Source organism: Aspergillus brasiliensis, assembly GCF_001889945.1.
Source record: "Aspergillus brasiliensis CBS 101740 unplaced genomic scaffold ASPBRscaffold_32, whole genome shotgun sequence".
Classification (NCBI taxonomy): Eukaryota; Fungi; Ascomycota; class Eurotiomycetes; order Eurotiales; family Aspergillaceae; genus Aspergillus; species Aspergillus brasiliensis.
In genome coordinates, this window is record NW_027137473.1 from 26,645 (window position 1) to 42,091 (window position 15,447).

Sequence of the window (15,447 nt, forward strand, 5' to 3'; positions counted from 1 at the left end):
TCTTAGGCTATCTGTTTAAAATTTCCGTTTTTATTTATTCTTATTCCCTGGCATAGCACGTCATGACTTGTTTTGGTATCTCTTTTAAACATGCAAGGATTTCACGGTGGTTTAGAAGTCTCTATACCAGCGCATGCTGTTCCGATGACTTGACAGACTGGAATCATGACCCCAATGTTGACCACAGACACCCACATCCGTCGAATACGAATGCATTGGCTTTCAATTCCCCGCGAAGCGAACGAAATGACGCCAAGGTGTGCCTGGATACAGAGTCTTCACCTTGTGGAGATCGACCTAATTCGTCCAGTTGGACTGACAGGAGGATGTCACAAATTCCAACACCACCAAATTCTCCACCAACTTCCAATTCCGACTATTTCGCATATGCTCCATCCGGGCCTCGAATTCCAGCACCACTGGAAATGCGTAAAGATCAGCCATTACCAACGACATCTTCCTGCACGCCGAGCCCTGAGCGCACAGGAGATACTAGTGCGAACCCCAGTAATAGTAAGTCGTTCCAAACCATTTTGAAAATAAATTCATATTAACTGAAATGTATCTACAAGAACGGGGACCCTGGATTTTACCAATCATTGATGAGGCGTTGCTGGTCCTGGACACGCCCCAGCCATGCAAATATGAAGGCGTACTTTTTGGCAACTCCATAGAGTCATCTCTCATACTGCGTATTGAAGGTAGGGGCAGATTTTGTTGCCCCTTATCCTACTTCAACCGGCAGGATACGGCTCTGTTACGGTGGAAATTGGGATTCCTGTTGTCACAGGATGAATGGGACGATATTCGTAAACATGGATTCGTTTGGCATTAAAAATCACCAGCTGATCGTACTCTTGGATTTTATGTATGTACTAGCACCCCAGTCAGGCTTCGTCTAGTCGTTTCGTGTCCTGTAATAAGAGCTGCCTGTCCAAAATAAAAAGCAAATGCAGATTTTCTTCGCTTGAAGGGAAAAAAAAAAAAAAAAAAAAACCGTTGTTTCCCACTAGTTGCATCGGAGCGTAGACCAACAATGGAGAAATGAATTGTTCTTTGCATGGGTATAGGAGTACTTTAAACCCCTTAGTACCCACAAGAGCAAGGGCACAAGCCGCCTCTACTTTTACAACTTTGCTCTGCAGAATGGCCAGCCTGCAAATGCAAAACCAGACCCTTTCAAGGGTTATTAAAAATTCCAAGACTAGATTTCTATGCCCCCAGTGTCTCAAAGGTTTTCCCCGTCCAGACGCCCTATACGAACATTTTCGACGAACCAGTGACAAGATACATGATGGTCTTGACATGAGGAGAACCGACTTCGACCGGTTTTTTTCCTGCTACCAAGTAGCTCTTAGGGCCTCTATCCTCCCAGCGCAACTCCCGTTTGACGCCAAATGCTTCGAGTACCGGTTTATTGTCGAACATTATGGAGAAGGCGACGAGAATCGCCAGAGCGTAGGTCAAACCAACAACACCAATACTGGCGCCAGTGAGTAGATCAGTTGCTTCTATGGAATATCTCTCATATTAATTCCCATGTACCCGGTCGCGGTACTGGACTTCCGCCTCATGGGTAACGTACGTTTATATTTCATGCAGTCCACCGGGGCGAAGATGAAGATTTGCGGTCTACCCAAAGACAGTGCCGTTAAGTCAGAGCCCATTGTAGGCGATTATATGGAGCAATAGTCACCTGGGATCCCTGGAGCGCCAAGGTAGAAGTGTTCTGGAAAATACGCGGCAAACCATTGTAGGAGGATCAGTAGCTGGGATAGAACCCTGTGCAATGTACTAATCTGTAGCAAAGAATTCGAGGTGAGCAGCAGAAACCAAAACTGTTACCGGGTTATTACCCGTTCTTTCATCTCGAATACCATGTCAGGATGCTCGGCAAACTTCTCGATCGGCCCCTTTATTGACGTGAGCTTTCCTATCAAGGCCGACAACCATTGCAACAGACCGGTAGACGAATTAGTAATGCGAACATAGTTCTTCGTCTTGCAAATGGCATATGACTGCAGTGAAAATGGTCCGAATAAGGTTAAATTGCCAATAGTTAATGCAGAAAACTAATACCACATGAAAAACCAGCTGGCGGAATGAAGGTTGGCTAAGTGGGATTTTCCTTCAATTCCTGGGGTAGAAGGGCATTGGGGAAGAGGGGAGCAACCCCTGTCGCTCCTTTGTAGCGTCATCGACTTGAGAGGCTTTGCTACGGCCTAAGCAAGGATTAGCAAAGACTAAGCGGAACTGAGCAGAAAGGAGCAGAACTGAGCAGAAAGAAGCAGAACTGAGCAGAAAGCGTTCTGCGACCGAGTTAGTGGGCAAACGATTTCTTTTGAGGGTGGTTAAAGCTGTTGTTAAAGCTTTAAGTCCGACTTCTTGACTCAAGCAGCCCTGATCAATCCCGGAGCAGAGCCGAGTAGAACCTAAAAGAATACAAGTGGAGCACCGGTTATCCAATCAATAATACGAATACAAGCAGACTTGACAGCATGTGATTGAAGTCTACCGAATATTTACCGAGTTATTTACGCCATCACCTATGGCGTAAGCGATAAAACGCAAGTACGTACTTCTGGCTTCTCCCGTGGCAGTGCGGACGGAGTCGGTTACCCGGTCGCTAATTTTAGTCAATTGCTATGGTTACCATGCCCTTTCCAGTCCTACTTAGCCGAATTTGCAGGACGGACACAAAGTGACTTCTCGGGTACCGATTAGATGAGAGATCAGTGGCACGGTTTCCACTCCCTTGATCGTAGTGTATCTTGTCACATCCCCCCATAGCTCGTGTGAAGGTACACTTGTTGCAAGAGGGCTCTTTGTAGCTGTTTCGGTAGTTAGTATGATCCGTGCGCGCATTGGCTCCAGTAGAGACCAGACCAGTCTGGTTTTTTATATTTCTGTGGCCCTACGACTTATTTGAAGTCAACTGCCGTACTGGGTCATCATTTGACGATTATATTGTCCCTAAGACATTGCTCAAATGAGTAATGGTCGATTCTTGTCACGTATGAGTCGGGAAACCCATGAAAGAACAACAATTCATGCATTACTAATAGGGCTTATATAATGATTTTTAACAGCATTATGTCGATCCTATTCGGGTTATCAACCCGAAGAAGCTATGTCTTTGTATTGAGGGGTGTTGTCTCCACACCCTATCCCCCGTGAGCTGCCCCAGCATCCTTTTCCTCCGAGTCCCAGTGTGTTGAACTATTTTCTTTAAGAGCCAACTGTGTTTCATCGTCATACTTGGAAACGATATCTTCCAGGCTCTCAATTATTGGTACGGGATAGTATTCATTCTGTCTTCGTTAAGGTTGCAATGTGATTGAAGAACAGAACGATCTCCGCTTACCAGCTCCTGCATTGAAGGTAGCCAGCGTTCTGACACCGACGAATTGAAAACAAACCGCTGGCCATTTCTTCTGGTTCTAATCATTACAAAAACATCGGACTCACATTCCAGACTATACTGGGCCGCTTTTCTAAAAACGCTCTTTTTAAGGCGGTTTTTTTTGCTGGGTTTTTGCTTGAGTGCTTTCTGATCGGCGCCTTTTCTGTAATCGAACTTTCTGGGCCATGGTATACGGGTATAAGGACCGTCAGCCAAGTAAGAGGGACTGAGAACCATATTCTTCCCAACGGAAGAGGGCACATCATCTTTTAAATTAGGCAGGCCTGGGGTAAAGTGAGTCTCGCTTTACTCGATAAACTCTGGACTTTGACCTCAGCCACTTCTCGTAGCCTCAGCAGGACTTGCTTTCGGAATAGAAAACAATATTATTCCGACCAGGTCCCGGCGAGAATTTCTAGAGCCATAGGTTTCAGTAGACATAAAGACCAACTGGCCCTTTGAGCTATAGACTAAAATATGGTAATTCTTTCAATTTCTCTGGCGTGTGGTCTAAACTTCTCGGGCGCCAGTCCTTTCCCTACTGGGGATTCTTCTGATCCCAGATTTGCTCTCAAGAACTACCCATTACTTCTATATAAGGAAACCTCTTTCCCCCTTTTAACCCCGTTGCTTTGTTATTAATTTTTAACTCATTCCTTTTCTTTCGTCCCCTCTCTCTTTTCTTTTTTCCTTTTTTTGGCTTATTATTTTATTTATTTTTCCCTTTTCCACACCAACGCTCATTAAATGACGACCCACTGTACGCCATCCCATTTGCACTACGTATCTATGTTATTTTAGATAGAAAGCCTGCGAGTCCAATCGAATACACAGTCCTTCTTTTTATTCGCTGATCCGCTCAATCTACTGTCGTGAATGATGGAATCTCTGAATGTGATGTTCAAGGTAAATCGAAGAGTCCCTGGTCATGGCCATCGTTTCAATAAAGCTCGATCACACCGTGCAGGTTATCACGGAGGCTATTAAATGGACAATTATCTACTAGGTCTCAAGGGACAATTAAAGGAGTGCAAACTTATCGTTTTGGTCTTTGGTACAGCCAGTCTTCATGTAGTTACAGATTGTCGTTGCGAGCATTTGGATTTTTACATCTTCGCTGAGTTCATCGAGCATGTTGTATCACATAAGAGCTATGGTACACTCGATTTCAAAACCGGCGCCGGGGCCGAGAAATCTCCTCATGGCTCGTGAAGTTAGTGCCAAGAAACGCTAGGGCTCCCCGTATGCTTGGCTCTGATGATAGCGCCTTGTAATGTATGGAGAGATCTTGTTACCCGGAAATGTTTTATAACATGTTTTCCTATGACAAGTGCCACGTGGCCCCAGGGTCTCCTTCGCTGCAAATCTGTCAATCTTGTACGTGTCCCCAGATTTTATACGAGCAACGATGGCACCTAATCTCGGTGCAGCAGCGAAAGAGCTCGCAGATATGATGATTACAGATGGCAAACTCACCGCACCTCAGATGGCGGAAGTTATCAACTGCCATGAGCGTACAATCACAAGACATGATTTGAAACTGGGAACGCGCGAGCCTCCGCCCCATTTTACCTGTACCCTTGGGCACAATGTGGGTGGGAGGTGAGGTTCGAGATTTCTGGAGTACGATGACGTTGCGAAAGGTGCCAGTCCATTACGTACGTGGGTCGGAGCTTTTTATTCCTAACTACATCTGTACTAGCTAATTTTGGCATGATCTAGGGGCGTAACTTTATCAATGCGTAGAAGCTTAATGAGGGGGTGAGAACATCGAGCCATGTACATCCCACATTCTGGCTGCAGCGTCAGGACAATCAATTTCCTCTTCTGCTTAACTCTGTCATGAAATGGTCCATATTAGAAGCTTTTCGTACCTCCTCTTCCCTGAGGGATAACCTATCAGGCTCATATGGCCCTTTTTTCATCCACGCTGACCATTTTTCAACCACGACGACAGCCTCAGTGCATGATACCTCAAACCATTCTACATGTGTTTTAAGGCAACAATAGCAATAGAAAATTACTTGGCGATGGCTCAACTCCGCATGGCATAACTTTTCCACACGGTGAACATGTGGAACAAGTACAGCGTTCTGAGCAGATACGGGAAACAGCCTTTTTGGTTTCCGATTGCAGTCAAAACACCACTCCTCGTGACGCTTTTTGATAGTGCGTGCAGTGTACCCAATCTTGACGAGTCCTTTGTTTCCCTTATTTCCGTAAATGTAGAGGTAGCCAGCCTCTTGTTCTTTTTTGTCGTTCAGACATTTCATCATCTGTTTTCGTACCGCTTCGTATGCAGCCTTGTAATTATCCATACCTTCCACTCGATGGACAATGTCGAAAGGGGTCGTATCATATTGGTCTGACTGGGGTGTTGGCGAATGCTTGCTAGAATCGAGGCAAGCTGCGGATGGCTCCAAAAGCTGATCCGAAGATTTCGAGGGTAGTGCATCCTTCTGTTCGGTGGAAGTATTGCGAGCTACTGGAGCAATCTCAGGTAACTCCTTTTTTTCCAGAGTCCCCTTTGGCTTTGCTTGCCTCCCATTTTCCTGTAATCAAGCTTGCTCTTTCAGAGATATCCTGAATCCTCTCCTTCCACAAAGTCTGCTCCTTCGATAAGCTTTGGTTTGTGTGGAGAGAACAGTGCATATAAGTTGCAACAAGCCCAAGGAAATGGTCCAAATTCTGCTCGTTCATGTAGATCTCGGCCATGGATAATTCAGAAATTGTTTGGGTGCGATTCAAGACTTTTCTCCCTCCGATATTTTTCCTACATTGCTTGTTCCCCTGTGTGACACCTACGCACTGATTGGTAAGTCGGCCAAAACAGAGTTTAATCTTTCTTTCTTTCAATCAACGCGGGATACGTAGCCTGGTCGAGTAAAGAAGGGAAGACAGCCATCCATGTATCCAACCGCATCTGTTGTGCGTAACCTCGTCGGTGCTGGTGGCAATGCACGAGGTTGACCAGATTTTCAATCTCGGTTCGTAATCGGAGAGGTGACTTTTGAAGCGCAATTATCGTCTCTAAATAATCATCGATTTGATTTTTGAGGTTCTCCGCTATAGGGCGTTTGCATGGGCTCTCCTCTTGTGTAAGGCCCCCACATAGCCAACAGTTCAAACCAAAGCGATCCTTTAAGGTTAATGTTTCTAGCTGGACTGATTCGATTCCTTTATTTATCTCCAGATTTCTCAGATGGGTGAGGGGCTTCGGAGAAGTGGTTGGCAGGATGGTGCCAGTAGAAGAGTAAGACTCTTCGCTAGATTTCTCACAAATGGCAACGTCGCCTTCGCTTTTACGTGGCGTGTTCGGGGGGCTCGGATAAGCAACATTTTCTCTTGCACCTTGACTATCGGGGATAAGAGTCGTCCGAGATGCTGTGTTATGTAGCGTCTTGGTGTTTGAATTCATGGCTGATGGTCAAAAGAGATGCACCGTAGTAAATTTCGTTTGGCCACTGCCCTTGTACCAAGGACTTTTTTTGCTGTTGTCTTGGATCCGTGAGTAAAGTCGCGATGCAGATTGCTACGTTGATAGGAGCCTTGAACGCAACTCTAATAAAAGGAGGATGAAGATGCAGAAACAAAGATCCACGGAATCTCCGTGTTCCGTTCTTGAAGGCTTAGATGCGGGGTAAGGAAAGTCGCAGGCAGGTGGTGCAGTGACCTGTGGACTCGTGCATCTACATAAGTCTTTGTGAGCCCGTATTAGTAACTAATTAGTTTCTCGAGTGGAGTGAGATGTGAAGACCCCGCTCTGTCATAAATATCATTGAAGCCTCCAGTTTCATCGTCTCTCATGGCAACCATTGTGAGCCTCTGCCATGAGCTTATTGCCATGGTAGCTGAAAGCATCAGTGAAAACCAAGATCTTCTCAATTTCCGGCAAAGCTGTACTTACATTAAGCATTGCTCGCAGCCTTGCTATTTGCGTCGTTGTTTTTCATGTCGGCGACATATGTTCAGCCGGCAAAGCCTTGAAGCGCTCTCCGACATTCTTTCAGACGATTACTTCGGGCCATTACTGCACACGCTGGTGCTTGGAACGGACCATTTGACCACAGATCTGCCTCTCGAAGATCCTGTACCATTCGAAATGCAGATGGAAGCTCCTGCCCCATGCGAGGAACCAAATATCGACACAACCAAATACCGCACATACTTAGCTGATCAAAATAACCTTTTAAGCTCCGGCCTTGCTGTTGCATATCTCTCGAGTATATTTTCGAAGGCCAAAAATTGCAAGACTCTCATTATCGACGATGATCATCGAGCGTGGGGCGCGAATTTCCTCAAGCGAGAGACAGGCGTTTACCCTACGACGACTCTCAATTCGCTGGAAAGTCAAGATTTCATCGCGTGTGCCTTTCAGACGATTCTCATAGAACTCACTGCTAGTGGCCTCCGGATCGAAACTTTTCAAGTCTATGCTGGATGCGTGACAGTACCAATCAACCCGGAGATCCTGTCTCCTTGCCCTGTTCTTCAGTTGTCGCCACTCCCTTTCGCTACCAGTCGCACTAATTTGGCGCTTGCCGTGGATTCCGGAGATAACTATTCTCTTGACTCAGAGACCTGGCCGAGTACTCTAACTCAGTTCATTCATCGCTTTCCACGACTTGAGAAATTGGAGCTCACATTTGAATCTCGAGTGGAGTCGAGATCATTCCACAAAATTAGTCAAGCGCTCTCTCTACCATGTCTTCAGACCCTAAGTCTGTCTGTAATCGACTGCACAGAAGATGATCTAAGCTGGATATTTCAGAATCACCGAAAATCGCTGCAGTATATCAATCTGGATACAGTCAACATCATTCAGAAAGGCGGCACTTGGAATTCCCTGCTTGCCACTATCAGAAGCCAGATGCAGCTTCGACACTTATCTATTGAGAATTGTTTTCAGGACGAGGAGGATATCACTGTTCACGGGAATGAGATGATTCCCTCGTCTATCAGCTTTCAGTTTCGTCGGCATCTTCGCCCTTAGAGTTCGCTCCGAAACGCTGGGTTCCATACATTTGATGCGGCAGCTAAGCCGAATTCAGGGAAGAAGGCAATCAAACCTCGATCACACCGAGCGGTAATGTGCTCATTTTATGGTCCATACAGTATCTTGGGAGCTCGTTTAGGACCATGCTTAGCGAGGGCTCAAATATAATGAATTATGGCAGAGAAGCCTATTCTTCGGCCGATTTTTCAACTTACTATTCGACATACTCACTCTGTTATTATATCAAAATTCAATGGTTCATGGACGATCTCAGTGAACAAGGGAAGAGTAGCGAAGTTCACGACTGTCCAGCATAGAAGAAATGGTGACGGCCCATTTTGTATTCAGCATGCTCCTCAAGACGGAGACGGTGAATAATTATTCCGGCTTCGAGGCGCGCCCGACGATCTCTGTCGCTATTCTCTCCCAACTACAAACGATGGTACAGCGACATGACGGTCACAAGCAGGCAGCCTAGTCATAATGGCGCTCCCACTTTGCGTTCGCCGGCATCTTTCATCCTTAGAAGGAGTTATTGTTCCTTCCTCACAGCCTTGAACCTGGAGGAACGAGATCTTGCCATCCGCATTTTCGACGCGATTATGTTGCAATTTGAGTCTTCCCAGCCAACTGACTGCGCCTATTATCCAGTGACTCTGATTAGACTCATGAGAGTCGAGATTTCTGAAAAAAGGATGAATTTTTGAGCTTCTTTTTTATTCAGCAAGACTTGCTTGACGAATATGATGAGCGAATTGGCCTTGGCCAGGTTTTATCACAACTTGCTCCGTTCCCTCACTTGCCATCTGAGTAGAAAGACGCCTTAAAAGGAAAGTTTTGTTGAATTTGCGAAGTACTTGGTGGACAATTTCCTCTTACCCTGTAACTTCCAGTCTTTTCGTGGGTCCAGCACGCTTACCGTCCTTAGTACAAGCGTTGGCAGGTAAAACTCCTCAACCTACTCCAGCTCTTTCCCGGTCGACAACCGCCGATGTTGCCATTGGAACTCCTCAACGAGTCTCGAACCTGCACAAATCCTGCCTCATTCGTGACCGGTACCGATTTGTTATCACTGGGAGGTTTGATGCCCAAGAAGCGCAAACTCGATACAAGAGGGATGGACGCGATGTGAAGGATGATGATGGCAAGCCACTGCTTCCAGAGCGTGACACCATGGCCTACTTGGAAGTCGCGCATAATACCCCACTTGCTCAAGTCATTCACGGGCGACGGAGGCGATAGGAAACTTGTAAGGGACATATCATCGCCAATCACCCGCCTATAGCTGACCTCATCAAGACGGAGTCGAAGCAGATTGCCGATAGAGTCCTAACGATGTTCAATCCTGGCGCCATCCACTTGATTGATGGCGTTGATATTGATTGACCGATGAACGTGCTCACCTTAACGCATGATCTTCATAGGTTATTCGGTAACTTTGAAATTGCCTTCGAACCTGTTGGTACCCAGCCGCATAGCTACAAAGTCGACTACGTAGAGTCGGATCCCATGGGTCGCGTTGAAAAGCTTCCCGTCACCGTTGGCCTTTTTCTCGCGCCCGATTGTAGTGTAGACCCGCCTTCTCCTCAACTTAAACTTCTCGCAATACATAGCGTTATCGGTCGTATCCTTCATCTCAGCGCTGCTGGTGAGTATATTAATGATTATATTCGGGGTTTAGAGGAAATGAAGGGCGGTGAAGTGATGCACGACGGATCTACATGTCCCGATGATTATGTTTGGTACAGGCTCAGGGAGACGTCTGTTTACTAGAATAATATTCAAAGCTCTCCAGGCAGAATTGTGGTGTTGACTCATCGTGACGTAATAGTTATAGTCCTCCGCAACTTCAGACTACACATCTGGACCACTTGCTTTCAACAAATCAGCCGAGTGTCTCGAGAGGCTTAAAGCGGTTTCCTTTGCACTATGAGCTTTTCAAATCTTAAAAACGTGATGGAAAGCCTTATGGATGACGAAAAATATGCTGACATGACAATATCCTGTCAAGGACATGACTTCAAATGTCACCGCGCCATTATCTGCTCACAATCACCATTCTTTGAAGCCGCTTTGGCCGATGGGTTCAAGGTAAGTACAGTCGTGAATCTCTGCTGAGTCATGATCACATTTAACAAACATAATCAGGAAACGTCGTTATCACGAGTCGACCTACCGTGCGATGATGTTGATACTATTGCCCGCGTCTTGTCGTTCTGTTATCTACAAGACTACAGTCAACCGGATAATTCTGCGAACCTAGCTTTGGAGGAAATATTCCGCATCCATCTTGCAGTATATTTAGCCGCAGACAAATTCAGTATGATTCCTCTTCGGGAACTTGCTAGTTCCCGGATCGTCGATTGGGCAAAATCGAATTGGAGCTTGAGGTGTTTCCCGGACACTGTCCAGGATATATGGTGTGATACTCCGCCTCACGAGAATAAACTCCGTGATGCGATGGCAGAAATTGTTTCATCTAATATTCAGCATTTCGTATCTCAAGGAAATGGAAAGAAGGTTTTTTCTGAAAATCCCGACTTCTCAATTGCGGTCATTGAAAAACTGTCTCTGGACAACAAGAGGTTGAAAGAAGAGAATAAGAATCTGGTTGAACGAAGCGATCTTGATATATAGGGTAGGCACGTTTTGATAGTGCACTGCTGGACTTCAGGCACGTTTTTCTGTCATCTACCCTTACTATAGGTATATATGTTAATTCCCACTGCCTGCCCTCACCAGCCTCGTTCATTATCTTGGCCCATAACGCAGTTTCCCCGCAAATCTGCGGGCAACGCCTAGTTTAACACCACACCCAATAAAAAATGCTGGCTTTATCTCACGATGAATTTGGTTGATGTCAAGACAGTTCTCAAGTGTGATGTCTCGCGCCTTTCTGATATTGTCCCTAAACAGATCGGTCTTCACCCGTGACAATTGGAAGTCCGTATACTTCTCCACTAGATCTTCAAGAGGTCCAAAATTACCAAACAAGTCAGCCTCAGGAGCGGGCGGCCGGGGCAGCGCATCACCCGGAAAACATGTCTCCAGGCAGAGGTCTGCCCAGAAGAGCGCTCCGCATCAAGCCGAGCCTCTCGCTCCATCAACAATCCCGCCGTTGCTGATGAAGAGCCCCTTTTATCTGGTCGTGCGTTGCTGTCCCCTTGGTAACTAATACAAACTGAAGCTTTAGTTGTTTGCCCTTATCAAACAGTGCTTTCCATTTCAGCAACTGCCTTTATAGGAGTCCATTCAACGTCAGTATTTTCAGCATGCATCCTCAACTTTCCCTGACTACACCTTTCTACAAGAACCACAACTGTGGTGTCATCAAGTCTCACCCTTTGGTCGGGTTGCCTCTTCCGTTGCACAATGCGCTCGGCCTTTTCCATAATGCCTTCCCAGTATGAACTTGGGCTTGAGCTTAGATCTTGTTCCGTTTCCTCGACGAGGGTCTTACGGTTAAGGGTTACTTTCCACTCGATTGTATAATATAGACAACCATCATGCCAGACAGCCTGACTGCTTGAATATATTGACCCAAGCTGGGGTTCGCCAAACGGCGCGGGGTTCCCGGGTAAGGTATGATTGGCAGTTGTAGCAATACTCGGATGGTTTACGTTCACGGTCAAAATTACCGAGGGGTGGGGCATACGATGGCGTTTTTCCCATGGTTCGAGCTGCGAGTCTGTGTTGTTGTTGGATTGGCCGTACGTTATCCTCGAGGCAATACTTGCCACTGAGGAGCCAGTGGTATGTCAAATGTTTGCGTTGCCCCGTATTATACACTAGTCATATTCGGTTCCGCTTTCCAAATCAGGCTAGATTGAAGCTATTCTGACTACCAAAACAACGCGTACGAAGCCCTTTATCATCATGCTTTACATATATGCCTATATAAAGATGCCACGCCGCAAAGAATTAACACCATTATGTAGACATCTTTATAAGCCTTCATGATCAGGGGCTTCGTTCGCGTTGTTTTGGTAGGCAGAATAGTCCAATCTAGTTGAATTAGGAAGGCGGAATGATTAGCGTATACTCTGGGGCAACGCAAACTTCTTGACATACCACTGTAGTAAAGAGCCATGATAAAGTAGCTTTTGACCGCTCGGAATATTCGCCAGAAGCCAATTCCTTTCTGCTCCACCATACATGACATAATACTCGACTCCCATACATAATCAACAGTATAACTTTCATTCTTCTCCGTCCTTGCCAATACTGACCCTACATTCAGTCTCTCCATTTTAATGAACCTACCTCTTGAACCTCGAAGTTCTTCAACTTCGTGTTCTACAAGTACCATGCAACACCTAAGAAGTGCGACTACGGCAATAATCACTTCTGGGGAGTCCTTTGCTCGAGAGCATACAGCCGCACTAGCCTTTGGTAGTACTGGACTTGCCCTCGCTACGGCACCTATCGCTGGCCCTGCAATATTAGGTGCTGCCGGTTTTGGCGCTACAGGGCCTGTTGCGGCTTCACTTGCTGCAGTATGGCAATCTTCAATCGGGGCAGCTCAAGCTGGTAGTCTGTTTGCCACTTTACAAAGTGCTGCGATGGGAGGTGCTGCTGCGGGAGCATTTACAACAGCTTCGAATATTGGTATCGCGATGGTGGAATCTGCGGCGATCGGAACACAGTGGACTTATTCCAGGGCGTACCACGGATGAGGTATGATGTCAAAAGTACTGGTAAAGCTGGATACTGTGGTACTAAAGCTCTGTCTCCCTGAACGCTGCTCAAGGCTAACTCAGATATAGATAGCGATCAGCCAGATGATGGATTTGACCACAGGGCAAGTAACCCACAATCTTGTGATAAAAATGATTGTTTGGAAAAGGAATGGGCAAAATTGCTTCAAATAGACGCATCTTGATTGGATATGCCCAACGTCGTACACCAGAGCAACTTGGAAGAGGAAACCCGTTCATATATTTATCATAGCCATATCCACAGGTATTTCGCTTTATCTATCCTTACTAGTCGATCCTTCGGGATATCATACAATCAACGATGACGACGGTAAGGATTCATACTCCGACAAATCGCCTTAGATAATACCTATACCAGTAGGTCTCTTTCTTGTAAAGCGTTATTGAGAGCCAAGAAATCCAATAACTAGCCTGAGCTTTACAGCGGGATGCTATGGTTATATGGAGGTATGATAACATCTGCGAATCGACGTTGCGATTAAACGAAAAGTATAAGGGGATTGATCAATTGATTCATGCCGTCCGGCCGCATGTACTGGCGTCAATCACGATCGATTTCCTGGACCAATCGGGTAGCGCCACTAATTCCTTTTGGGAAGTTAAACGGGGGCTTCAACTTCGTATCATCTCGGAATTTGGATGCTTCAAAACAATAATTACGACTCTGAATTCGGCTAAGCTTACTATGCCCATCTGGTAGATTCCCTTTGTCTCGTCACTTTCTATCACACAGTAATGCAGTTCAATTTCTTTAGGACCACGGCTTGTGTATCCATGTAATTCCTCCCGTAAATGGAAGCAAGATATATATATTTATATATATAGTGACTGTTGTCACCACCGACCAGCGGCGTACGTAATAGACCTTTCCCGTCAATGCCCAGAGACCAAATACATTTGTCACCGATTTGCATAATGGTTCTAGATTATTCTACAATACTCAATATAGTCGGCGTTCAGTGCCTGATATGATACATGCGCGAATGACTTCGCTTGACCGGTCAATCCGGGGACAATACCTGCCTAAAGAAAGGATATGGAGTTCGCAATTCATCGCAGGGCAAGGTGAGGGGCGGAACCAATTGTCGTCTGCAGTCGCATCTTGTGCTCCAAATGTAAAACGTCGTGTGCAATGGGCTTGAAGAGACTGGTCAGGCTAAATCCTCTCTCAGCGACGTACCTATCTAAGCTATCCGAAACATATATCACATTTGCCCCCTTTTCTTGCCACCTCTGATACCTACTGTGGACATTGGACTCTTCTTCTGGCACAGTAAAGATAAGATCCCAAATAGAGGACATCTTTGCCTGCAAGTCGTATAAAATTGATCCTGATTACAAGTTCTGACAATTTGTCACGTTTATTTATGTCTGAGAGGCATCCTCGAAAGGTTTCACAACGAAGATACACGAAGCTGATCCGCTGACCGGAACGAACTATTGCTGTGTATTACACAATGAGTAATTAGCGGCCCAACTGCATTTGCCGCACTTATAAATCTTCCACTCTCAGCCTGCAAGTGTCGGCATAGCTGTTGTCCTACTGCTTCCTCGCATTCCTACCCACACGTCAAACAATACAATAATGTTCGCTTGGTTCGACTGAAAGTAGTTGATTATTTCTACACAGGGAGGTGCTGATTGTGTAGGGCTCTGGCAAACACAGGACGAACCGGAGACATTCTACCAGCTGGTGTCTAACGAACCTGGTCCCGACTCCCCACGACCCAGTTCCGAGCACATTTTCTCAAAGCGAATAGACCTTGATGCTATGTGGTACCTTCACCCAGCAAAGGTCAGCCCCAGCGTCGGATGATCCTCGATCCCTGCGCAAAAGACAATATCATGTCGGTGGAGGTATATAACGCAATCAGCGAATAGAGCTCCAGCCCTACCAAGTAGAGACTGCTGCAGCTACAGGGCAACCTGATCAACAGCCACAAGGGACAGTTTAGTTTCAATGGCACTTCTATAAGGGGATCAACTTGTACAAACAAGCTTCTATGCTGTCCTCAAGGCAGGTTTTGACCTTCTCCTGGGAGATCCTTCAATACGGCAAAATGAGGTGCGCCTGTTAGATGGTACAAAATAGGTAGGAAAGGTTGTTCAATGATTTAAAATATGGCGATGACATAATGTCCATCATCAAAGCCAGAAGGTTTGTGTTATTTGCAGAGAGAAGCCAGGAAAAGGAGTATCACCTAATAAGGTTTGGAAGAGGCGTCCAATGGAAGGCTGGGCCTTGAGCTAATGAGACGGTGATGAGATTGCTCCTGCTTTTACTTTTCTTATATGGGCTTATACCGATCAAGATTGCTGTCCGACTGTAA

The 15,447-nt window shown here is 46.0% G+C and overlaps 10 protein-coding genes across 10 annotated transcripts; 6 read left to right on the plus strand and 4 right to left on the minus strand.

The window, feature by feature from the left end:
- Positions 1-17: 17 nt before the first annotated feature.
- Positions 18-976, plus strand: ASPBRDRAFT_49533 (uncharacterized protein). The gene is made up of 2 exons (XM_067626359.1): positions 18-513; positions 573-976. Exons 1-2 carry the CDS (start codon positions 63-65, stop codon positions 833-835), a joined length of 714 nt encoding a protein of 237 aa, XP_067472967.1. The 5' UTR covers positions 18-62; the 3' UTR covers positions 836-976.
- Positions 977-1,474: 498 nt separating this feature from the next.
- ASPBRDRAFT_49534 (uncharacterized protein) lies at positions 1,475-2,350 on the minus strand. The gene is made up of 6 exons (XM_067626360.1): positions 2,080-2,350; positions 1,964-2,018; positions 1,857-1,913; positions 1,697-1,799; positions 1,586-1,632; positions 1,475-1,511 (listed from the first exon to the last, which is right to left on the minus strand). The coding sequence occupies exons 1-5, from the start codon at positions 2,196-2,198 to the stop codon at positions 1,595-1,597; spliced, it is 372 nt and encodes a 123-aa protein (XP_067472968.1). The 5' UTR covers positions 2,199-2,350; the 3' UTR covers positions 1,475-1,511; positions 1,586-1,594.
- An 859-nt stretch (positions 2,351-3,209) lies between these two features.
- ASPBRDRAFT_49535 (uncharacterized protein) lies at positions 3,210-3,681 on the minus strand. Its single transcript, XM_067626361.1, has one exon. It carries the CDS (start codon positions 3,638-3,640, stop codon positions 3,287-3,289), a length of 354 nt encoding a protein of 117 aa, XP_067472969.1. The 5' UTR covers positions 3,641-3,681; the 3' UTR covers positions 3,210-3,286.
- Positions 3,682-4,762: 1,081 nt separating this feature from the next.
- On the plus strand, positions 4,763-5,275 carry ASPBRDRAFT_49536 (uncharacterized protein). Its single transcript, XM_067626363.1, has one exon. The coding sequence runs from the start codon at positions 4,812-4,814 to the stop codon at positions 5,007-5,009; it is 198 nt and encodes a 65-aa protein (XP_067472970.1). The 5' UTR covers positions 4,763-4,811; the 3' UTR covers positions 5,010-5,275.
- On the minus strand, positions 5,094-5,980 carry ASPBRDRAFT_488775 (GIY-YIG nuclease family protein). Its single transcript, XM_067626178.1, has one exon. It carries the CDS (start codon positions 5,719-5,721, stop codon positions 5,218-5,220), a length of 504 nt encoding a protein of 167 aa, XP_067472971.1. The 5' UTR covers positions 5,722-5,980; the 3' UTR covers positions 5,094-5,217.
- Positions 5,981-7,015, minus strand: ASPBRDRAFT_488879 (uncharacterized protein). Its single transcript, XM_067626182.1, has one exon. It carries the CDS (start codon positions 6,819-6,821, stop codon positions 6,240-6,242), a length of 582 nt encoding a protein of 193 aa, XP_067472972.1. The 5' UTR covers positions 6,822-7,015; the 3' UTR covers positions 5,981-6,239.
- A 140-nt stretch (positions 7,016-7,155) lies between these two features.
- Positions 7,156-8,508, plus strand: ASPBRDRAFT_49543 (uncharacterized protein). The gene is made up of 2 exons (XM_067626364.1): positions 7,156-7,984; positions 8,048-8,508. The coding sequence occupies exons 1-2, from the start codon at positions 7,368-7,370 to the stop codon at positions 8,394-8,396; spliced, it is 966 nt and encodes a 321-aa protein (XP_067472973.1). The 5' UTR covers positions 7,156-7,367; the 3' UTR covers positions 8,397-8,508.
- Positions 8,509-8,882: 374 nt separating this feature from the next.
- ASPBRDRAFT_60313 (uncharacterized protein) lies at positions 8,883-10,172 on the plus strand (the record flags this gene model as incomplete). Its single annotated transcript, XM_067628207.1, has 7 exons — positions 8,883-8,936; positions 8,966-9,073; positions 9,094-9,209; positions 9,235-9,281; positions 9,328-9,614; positions 9,699-9,703; positions 9,824-10,172. 7 exons carry the CDS (start codon positions 8,883-8,885, stop codon positions 10,170-10,172), a joined length of 966 nt encoding a protein of 321 aa, XP_067472974.1.
- A 156-nt stretch (positions 10,173-10,328) lies between these two features.
- On the plus strand, positions 10,329-11,036 carry ASPBRDRAFT_35720 (BTB/POZ domain-containing protein; the record flags this gene model as incomplete). Its single annotated transcript, XM_067623376.1, has 2 exons — positions 10,329-10,490; positions 10,548-11,036. 2 exons carry the CDS (start codon positions 10,329-10,331, stop codon positions 11,034-11,036), a joined length of 651 nt encoding a protein of 216 aa, XP_067472975.1.
- Positions 11,037-12,568: 1,532 nt separating this feature from the next.
- ASPBRDRAFT_49547 (uncharacterized protein) lies at positions 12,569-13,572 on the plus strand. The gene is made up of 2 exons (XM_067626365.1): positions 12,569-13,114; positions 13,166-13,572. The coding sequence occupies exon 1, from the start codon at positions 12,707-12,709 to the stop codon at positions 13,073-13,075; it is 369 nt and encodes a 122-aa protein (XP_067472976.1). The 5' UTR covers positions 12,569-12,706; the 3' UTR covers positions 13,076-13,114; positions 13,166-13,572.
- Positions 13,573-15,447: the final 1,875 nt, after the last annotated feature.